Genomic DNA, 10,407 nt, shown 5'->3' with positions numbered 1-10,407 from the left:
GTCATATAGAAATCTTGAAACAAAATTGAGTTTATGTTGAGCCGTCGCCGAATGGACTTGTAAGAAATTATATAACGATAATATTCCCATAAAATGTAATTGTATCTCATTTAAGAGTCTCTAAATTCGAACGTCTAAATAATAAAAGTGAGACATTTTTAGGAAATAATATTTTAAGATAAGTCAGAGTAATATCAGAGCTCTACATTCTAACGAGTGTCTTATTAGTACAGTTGCTTAAGGAGAAATTGATTTGATCGAGAAAGTTTTACATATTCCTCTTTTAAATTTTAAACTCATTAATAACGCGTAGACCTTATATCCGAGTGGTAATTAAAAATACTTGTAAAACACGTGTATTTAGAATAAATCATTAGGAGTTGAATGAAAAACAAAGCTAAAATTTTGATGACTGACATCATGATGATTGACAATTTTAATTACACACATCACACTTACCTAATTCAGCATAGCAGAGCGCTCCAATCATGGAGAGGATTCCCGAGAGCACCCACACGATGAGCGCCATGCCTTTGGAACCGGCAAATTTGAGGACGTAATGTGGTGACACGAAGATACCCGAGCCAACTATAACTCCAACAATTATCGCCACACCATTCATCAGACCCAATTCTTTTTTCAAACGAACACTTCCGTTTGACTCCTGATCTCCACCATCCACGGTTTCTAAACCAGAATCCATCGCCCTAGATGGCAGTCCATCAACATCACCTACTTTTGCCATTTTTGTTATATTAATTAAAGTAAAAAACACTCGTAACCTATATCACTATACTGTTATCAAACACTGTCACATGTATAGTTAACGGTAAAAAGGTCATTATTCAAAACTTCCGAAATTCTGAGGCACCGCCATACAAACATTGCGTCACACTGCGGCGTGCACTGTGGCGGGAAACACCACGTGTAGAAATATAGATAAAGTTATTTTACCACTACCGGTATTTGATAAGCTTAAAAATATACCAAGTAACTAGGAAAATTTATTTACTTGAAAACCAATACCAATTTTAGGTTAAAATATTCATCACATTTATAATCACTTTTTTAATTTAAACACTAGTAATTAGCACTAAAACTAATTCACTTAACTTGAGCTAAGCGAACTACGTCAAGTAAATTATTTTTGTTTCTAAAATTGTATATTTTTTCGCCGCGATCGAATCCATATGGTACGGGAGTGCGGAGTATACGTTCGACTTCACATGCGTCTGCTTTACTATTCACTAGCGACTCGACTACTTTGCAAGTTAACTACGGACGCGGGTGACTACCACGGTCTACCATGAACATGACTCAAACCTAAAACGGCATGTGTGAAACGACACCGTTAATCGAGAGTGGACCTTTTCCTCTGGTGAACAAGTATGTATTTTGAGTTATTGCTGGTGTTGAATTCACTGCCAAGTTCATTCGACTGGTTTTAGCCGTCTCTCTCACACCGTCCTACTATAAACCACGTGTGCATTTGGCACACATTTTTTAATAATGAAGTTAAAATTGTGACACTGATAACGAATAGGCAGACTTAAGTGATATAGTACATTGACCGTCTTTAGGACGAATACCATCTTGACTAAGACAGGATATGAGCAATTCATTTGTAGCATGTCTCTGTGCAGGGGTCAATGACAGAGAAATATGATGTCGGTCAATATAAAGTTAGACTTTAGAGCTGAAGCATCGAATCTTTCATTTTATTATAATATACCTATTAGAGAAGTAAAAACCAAAAGCATATCGAATCATATTCAGAAAAAGGTTCCGTAGTTCTTGCGAAATGATAACTCCAACATGGTTGGCGACATCTAGTAAATTACAAATTATATTTGTCCATTGTTTTTGTTAACATCACCAAAAGTGGGTAACATTTCCTGGAGAATAGCATTTTACTTCGTCGGTAAAGTTTCAGTGTTCAGCTCTAACAGTTTTGTCTTCAGCAATAAGGGTCGCTCGTACGGGATGGTGTTTTACCTTACCGATAGGGCGTACTCAATTGCATTGAAGCGTTTTGCGTGGTCCGTGGGAAGACCGGAAGCCAACAAACCTCCAAGGGTCCGATAACGCGCCGTTGATTTCGCTAGTTATAGATGTATATGCGACGTTCACTTATTTATCGTCTGTTTAATGTTTCCTCCTTTCCTCTACAATTAAAAATTAGTACAAGTAATTGAGTGTTTTAGAGTACCTAATTATCCACTTAGAAATTTACATATTTTATAAGGGAAACTTATGATTAATCACTGTTTATATGCAAATACTCATATATTAACGAGCAACCCGCCCCGGCGTCACACGGGTAGCAGAGCATGCCTATACGAGTAACTTTTTCTGTCGTATAAAACTTTAATGAATTCTGCACATAAATGTTGTGAATAATTTACTAGGATTTGTACGAATTCTTGATTTCAATAACCTTTATCTGGAATCGGAGTTTGAGCCGGGTATGGCGATAGGCGCGAGCCGAGGGATGATAGCGATATCATACCATAGAGCCAAAATAAGTTACGAAATTTGTGTATAGCTACTGGTTTAGGCTCGGTCTAACCCTTAAGGAATAAAAACGTGAACTTATAAACCTATATATGATAAAGGTACATATTTGAAATAGGGTGGAGAAATCGTGGTGTGAAGTGGCTGCCAATTCGCTGTGAAAAAACGCTTGAGCTCCCGTTTTTCATGGATGGTTTATTTTACGGTAGGAAATTATCTATATATATAAAATCAATTGCTGTTCGTTAGTCTCGCTAAAACTCGAGAACGGCTGAACGGATTTATCTTATCTTGGTCTTGAATTATTCGTGGAGGTCTAGGGAAGATTTAAAAGGTGAGAAAAATTCGAATAATTGCCGGGAAAATCCTCAAAATACAGCATTTTTCTATTTCCCATACAAACGTTTTCTAACTAATACGTAGAGTCAATTTGAGCTTTATTGCTATTGTATAAAGTTCACTGTTGTCTAAGCAATGTAGGTGTGTTCCTAACATCAAAGCAGTGTGCGTTGGAGCACAGAATATAATAATGTAATGTCGCGTTCTGAAACTCAACAAAAGTGATATCGCGGACCCGACTAAATTGAACAGTCACAAAATTTAATATATCATTAGTTATTTGGTTGGCTTCACGATATTATTTCTTTTGTTTTACTTTAAAATGCATGTTTTCGTTATGGACAATTTTGAGCTACTTTTGCATATCTATACTTATAATAAATCTGTAGAGAGGTCAATTCTGTACATGAAATATATTTCCAAAATAACTGGGGTGATTAGGGATCGATACTGATGCTAAAAATGCAATTAGTAAAATTTTTGTCTGTCTGTCTGTATAACCGTTATAGAAACAAAACTACTCGACGGATTTTAACTTAACTTGGTACAATTATTTTCATACTCCTGAGCTGGTTATAGTATACTTTTCATCACGCTACAATTAATAGGAGCATAGCAGTGATGGAAAATGTTGGGAAAACGGGAGAAGTTACTCCATTTTTAAGCTTCCGTCATTTCGTGTGCAACCTTAATGGTTAAAAGTTCCTTCGATTTCACCAGGATCCCATCATCAGACCCTGACCGGACAATCGGACCACCTGCATACCACCATAAATTAAAAAAACATTCCGACAAATTGAGCACCTTCTCCATTTTTGAAACCCGAAATCCACGCGGGCGAAGCTGCGGGCGGAAGCTAGTTATATATAAAAGTCTCGCTATAAATTTTCCCGGAAGATCTAAAACGAAATTTATAGATTTCCCCGTTTTTGCAATATTTTTAATTGATGCTCCGCTCCTATAGATTATAGCGTGTTGTCATATAGCCTATAGCCTTCCTTGATAAATGCGCTTTCTAGTATTAAAGTATTTTTCAATAAGAATCAGTAATTCTTGAAATAGGGTGTTGAAACAAACTAAGAAACTCTTCAGCTTTATGTAAGAGTATAGACATGGATATATTGAGTTATAGTCGACCAGGTGTTGGACAGCCGTGACATCAATAAACTTTAAAGGCTTCCAATAAGACGTGACCAAATATTGACAGACGATTAACATTGAGTATTGTATTGCAACGTGTAAAAATGTAAACACAATAACATACATAAATTATTTAATTACTTAGAGCAATGCCTGTTCTATATTCATGGGCGAAACTCAAAAAAAAAATTAAGATGTGACTTGAGCCAGCGTGAAATTTTACTAGAAATATTGAAAAATAACTCGTTCTATTTAGACCGCTATTTTGCCTGTTGCCCCGGTAATCGCCATTTTTAAAGAAGTGTTGGAGATGACATACTTAGATCTCAAGATTGCATCATGTTGTCAAAATCGAACCGGTCTAATGTTTTTACATTTTATAAAACCAATGAAACCTTCAAATATTAGCCACGCGGCACAATTTTAATGTAATTTAAGTTTTGTTTTTTAAATTTTGAAAGTATTTAGGGTGATTTTCGTAAATAGATTTTAGAGAACCTTGACAACTTAAGTGTTTTCCCAATGTGTCCGTTTCAATACAAGTAGTAACTTACTTTTATTGAATTATTGTGACTATTTATAAGAAAATTTTCTTGTTGCCGCCTAGTGTAAAATCTGATTATACTCATGTAACGGCGTCTTACGCGACGTTTGGATAGTACCTAATCTTAGTGCATGGTTACGATTCAATAAAACGTTAGAAGCTTGATAGATACACGTATAGATCATAGTCAACCTTTTTTATTCTGTTTACGACGTAAATATGAGGTCAGCAACAGGGTCGAAACCAATCCTGGGCAAATAAAATAAAAAAACCTATAAAAATTATTGCCCGAACCAAACATGGATTCCACGACCTTGCGGTCCATAATCTCGAATCCTTATACCTTGCAACGAGATCCTGGTGTCGAGAATTATTGTTATAAGTATCACATACATTTTCATCACTTTAAAAAAAACAATTTATTTTTATTTGCTAACGTAAAACCATAATTTTGTTGGGGTTTTTGGAGTGTAAAGATGTCGTTTTCCCCTTTTAGTTTATCTATATTACGCTGGCTGTCAATTTAATGGGAAGTAATAATTTTGAACTTAATTAATTTCAATACTTTTCACATTTATGTGTTAAATTTAAGGCCGTCTTAGGTGCCTATGCGCCCCGAGCGAAATCTTTTTGGCGGTTTTCTTGTATTATGGCGCTATCGCCATCAAATCCGCGCGCTAATCGTGTTTTTAGAAGATATTCGAAATTTATAATTCATATAGAAATACAAATAAACATCGTATTTCTACAATATGTTATCTTTATTTGGTTGTTTATATTTATTTCAATAATGTGGATATTGTTTCAGTAATTTCATGATGAAATGCGTTTAAAATTGTTGATTCCGTGCAACACCTCCTTAAGTATATATAATTTGAAACCAACAATAATAAATAGACAACTTATAATAATATGAGCCCTGTATTATATACTTGCCCACTGCTGAGCACGGGCCTCCTCTACTACTGAGAGGTACTAATCCCGTCAGTAACTCTTTAGCTGTAACTATAACGAACCGTTTAGGCCGTTCGCTTGGGAAAAGGGTCTTAAATACATTATTGTGGTGAAAAAAAGGCGGCGAAAAATATTTTCCACCCGGCGTGCGACGGATTCTTTCTTTAAATCATAACATGCATCTTGTTCACAAAATAGTTCCAAACAGAAGGTGGTACCGGGCAAGACGTATTCTTGTTACCATGACAAGATGATGAATAGTACGATAACACGAGATAAAAGGTAAATATGGGACGCAAAAGCTGAACTAAATTCATCGAAAATGTAGGTAATGTCAGTAATGCAATTACATTTTCAAAAACTGGTTTAGATAAAGGTTCGCAATGGTTTTCTGAATTGAAGAATTAAAGATGATTAAATTATTACCAAATTAAATTAATCAATACCAATAAAAAGCGAAAGTAACTCGTAGGGTATCTGTCTGTTACGCTTTCAAGACTAAACTACTGAATCAATGTTGATGAATACTGGTCCAGGGTAAGGTTGAGCCATAAGGACGTAGACTACTTTTTATCCGGGAACGTTCACAGCAGTACCTATTTTTATCCAGAAAACATTTTCACTGGCGCGAAGCCGCGAACAATGCTGGTTGCTTATTGTATAAGTAAAAAGCTCTTTCTTTCTCTCCAGTTTTATCATACGGGCTTCAAAGAGAACACGCGTAAAGTAACCTAATTTAAAGGTAGGTCAAGTTAGGTCCCTTCCTGATTAATGCAATAACATTGGGACATCGTGCACGGTGTGCTTGGATATCGAAACGACATCGGTATAAAGTCGTGCAATACTACTGTATATCAATGACCGAGCCAATAATGGAACGGTCTTTGCCTGATTCTCAATGGACGAGACTGATTTTGATCTTGTTGTACATTGGTGTACACAATTCGTATTAATTCAACATAGAGGACTAGGCCTAAGACGAGAAAGCTGAGAAAGTCTGTTCTCAGATGTGGGCTGTTATATATTTAATATAGGACAGGTATTACTAAGTTGCATACATCTCATGTCAACTATTATTGTGTATTCAGTATTCACAATTCCACGCACGTAAGTTATAAAATCACTTAAAATAAGAGTGATAGAATAGTGATGAGCTATAGCACTCTATAATGTTTATTAATAAAGAGCTTATTCTTAATTCACAAATTCAGAAATAACCACTATATTACAAAAAAAAATGTTGGAGATTCAAGGATGGGTTGATAGATAAATAAATCGTGTATAACATAGAGTTTAGTATTAGTTTTGGTATCGATTTATCGCATCCATTTACCGTGCAATATAACGATACAACACTATATGATCTATCGGTATTTAATCGATATGTTGGCCAAACGATACGTCTCCATTTATCGTATTCTCATAAACTGTACAAAGTATCTCAGTTGTGTTAAAAGTGATATTGACATATTCATTCAATCGCGTACGATACATTTACGATGGGATATATCGGTAAAAGAGGATGCGATAATATCGCGCATAGTTACAAACGCTATCGATACAGTTATGATACAACTATACATGCAACGGGTTTTTCGGGAAATCCTATAAATACATAGACCAGGTTATAAAACGATAGGGAATTAATATAAACAAAATATGAATCAATACAGCAACAAAATATAATGATATAATGTATAAATTAACAAAATGCCAACATAATCAGCAATTTACTAGTACAAAAAAAGGAAAAGAAAACAATTAATCATTGTCTTTGTTTACTTCGTATTTAAATATTCTTGCAGTTCCGTCGTCAGATGTAGTCAATATAATGTTTTGTTTCGCGTTATAGCACAGATCGAGTACCTCAGATCTATGTCCAGTGAGCATGAGACTCTTTTCACCGGAGCGGCCTTCGTAAACGCGAATGGAGCCATCGAGACACCCGGTGACTAAACGATCTTTAACCCAAATCATTTTGTGACTCCGCCGACGTCATCTGATGTGGCGCATTGGTGACGCATCATCTGCCTGGCTACATCCCATATGCTTACAGCACCCGTTAAAGTACCTGAAGAATTAAGATTTATAAGAATGTCTTGTAAATTTTTAATACCTAATTTAAAATATCCATAGTTATATAAGTAATTTTAATTGTTGTTTAGAAATAATAATAATAATTTTGATACATTGTTTTGACGTATCATAAGTGCAACTTTGTTCACCTATGTTCTATTTCTATTTCTATGTGGTAAATAAAGTATGTATTTAATTTAATTTTTAATTTAGCCAGTCATCATAAGATTTTTTATAAGCATGTCAAAAACTTTATACTAATTGGTTAATTGTTGCAATCGATTTGAAGGTAGCAAATGAGATCATTTATTGAAATTGACTGTAAAATCCTCTCTGTGATTGTCTTAAAATCTTTATAGCTACTATTTATATAATTTAATGTAAAGTTTTGTTAATTACCTAGTGCAAAGTATCCTAATTGTGCATCTTGGACGAATGCTACTGTTTCTAGGTCTGTTTCAGTCTGGAGTTGTCCCACCACCTTGCCATTGGTTGTTGTGGTCAGGATGACTTTACCTTAAGAAAAAAATAAAAATTATAAGTTCCCCTACATTAAAATAAATTTGTATTAATGAGCTAATTATACATAAATGATAAATAGAAAGTAGATCATGTTTAGGCAAACAAATCAATCAAGTAATACCCAAATTACTTTTCTAGAAAAATCTATGGGTTTTTTATTCTTGGAAAATTATATGATATGGGCAGAGTCAGGAGCAAATACTTGTTATAGATAAAGTTTGACATTATTAAACATACTAACAAAGGATTAACTATTATTGATCCAGTCCATAGAACCATTTAAATCTATCTATTGAAAAATGATCCACAACTAATCACAAATGTATTTTTATTTTATTAATAATGAAAGTATATCAAGATTTACAACATAAGCAGTCTCTACTAATCAACTCCAATATAGCAGAAATTCAAGAGAATACCAGATATCATTAAAACCAGTGATAGCAAAAATTTAACATTTTCTATTAAGGCATAACTTCATTTTATGTCATAATAATTATTTATCTGTATTATTTTGGCGAATAACATACTTATAAATCCATTTTGTACCACATTAAATTAATTGTATTACATGATTCATATTTCATACCCCATGTGGTAGTAACATGTAAATTTAAATTTCCTATGCACACACTATACATAAATAGTTATTTTTTTATAAATAATGGCTGTAACAAGTTTATTAATTTTTATGTTTACTAACCATCCATTATTAAATCCAGTATCCCATTTGCAGTATTCTCCCGTTAAAGAAAATTACTATCTATTATTAAAAGACGAAATGCATTATAAATTTGCCAAAATGGATTACCATCTGTGGACACTGATGCGACCAGACTGTTGTCAGGATGCACATCAATTGCTGTAACCCTTATTTGGTGGACTGCTGCAGTCACATGGTGTAGTACTGTTGATGATTTTAAGTCCCATATTTTCATTGCACCATCCTCATAGCCAGCTGCCAGCCGCACACCATCATAAAACAACTGGAAAAAAATAATGCACAACATTAAGAAACAATATACATATAAGTTTGTTTTTGTGATTTTAGCGATTGTTTATAATTATTGTCACAAATAATCCCATTTGAGTGGATTATACAAACACTTACAGGTTATGACTAGCACATTTGATTTGGCATTACTTTCATATAATAATGATTTTTGTTCAACTCCTTGAGTTATCTCTTAGTTTTCAATACATTATTAATTCAAAATTACTATGTATAATAAACCATGTGGATATAGATTAATATCAATGGACTTTGGCATTGAGTAAATGAGTTAAGCAAGAAACAGAATAATACATGACCAACTTGACAATGTGAAATTGACATGTAAGCTGTTTACCTTTGCACATTCCACTTTGATGTTGTGTCCTTGTAAGACTTTAGTTTCTCCTGATGGTATTTTAAATACGTACATATCACCTGACACAGAACCAACAATAAGAACTTTAGCACCAAAATGCCATAAAGCAAATGACAAATCATCCGCTTCATATTCAAAGACAATACTCCAAGGTTGATTCTCTTCAGTGGGAGTTTTCCATACTTTAATCACTCCAGACATATCTGCTGTCGCCAAATACGCTCCATCACAACTAAACCCAGTAAATATGACTGAATCTTTGTGACTCGAGCAGTCCAATGCTATTTGTCCTGTTTCCACATTCCATACATACGCTTTGTCATCTTCACCACCAGTCACCGCTAGTTTGCCGTCAGGGTGCAAGTCACAACAAAACACCGATCCCACGTGCTTACTAAATACTAGAGACGCGTGATCTTCTGGCGGCTCCATGTCAGTGTAATCTTCTTCTAGGTCCGTCACTTCTTCCATGTCATCGTCGTCCAACTGCAGCTCATCCATTTCGTCAAAGTATATGACGCCTTCCTCGTCCATAGCGCTAATTTCGTCACCGTTTACCGACGACGGCGGTGTGTCTTGTTCATAGCTCCGCATTTCTAGAATTATCAATACAGATTCTGTGAGAATATTTGAAGAAGAATTATAAGGAATAATAACTAACTTTCAAGTATAAATTGCACAATAAGTGATTTAAAATTTTAGATTTACAGAAAATTTACGACAAACCTCTGACAAAAACTTTCGCGTGTCGTTTCTTGTTTCTTGTGATAAAACTTATTTATCTTATTTTTTTACTTTGTTTACCCTGAGTTTCAGTTTTAAAGTTATTGTATCTAAACTGGTAAATAATACAAACACGTTTAAGAATGGAAATAAGTTTATATTCACGTTTTCTTCGCTGACACTTCAAAATGCTTCAAAACTCTACGGTTGACATTGACGTTTGTA

The 10,407-nt window shown here is 34.4% G+C and overlaps 1 protein-coding gene across 1 annotated transcript; it reads right to left on the bottom strand.

The window, feature by feature from the left end:
• Positions 1-7,151: 7,151 nt before the first annotated feature.
• Positions 7,152-10,407, bottom strand: LOC115451925 (angio-associated migratory cell protein). The gene is given in 6 exon segments (XM_037445171.1): positions 7,152-7,473; positions 7,476-7,562; positions 7,967-8,083; positions 8,901-9,075; positions 9,439-10,055; positions 10,186-10,407. Coding segments are annotated over 5 exon segments (1,215 nt in total). The 5' UTR covers positions 10,054-10,055; positions 10,186-10,407; the 3' UTR covers positions 7,152-7,252.

Source organism: Manduca sexta, unplaced genomic scaffold (assembly GCF_014839805.1).
Source record: "Manduca sexta isolate Smith_Timp_Sample1 unplaced genomic scaffold, JHU_Msex_v1.0 HiC_scaffold_127, whole genome shotgun sequence".
Taxonomy (NCBI): Eukaryota; Metazoa; Arthropoda; class Insecta; order Lepidoptera; family Sphingidae; genus Manduca; species Manduca sexta.
The sequence above is the reverse complement of the archived record's forward strand: the minus strand, read 5'-3'. Positions and strand labels throughout refer to the sequence as shown.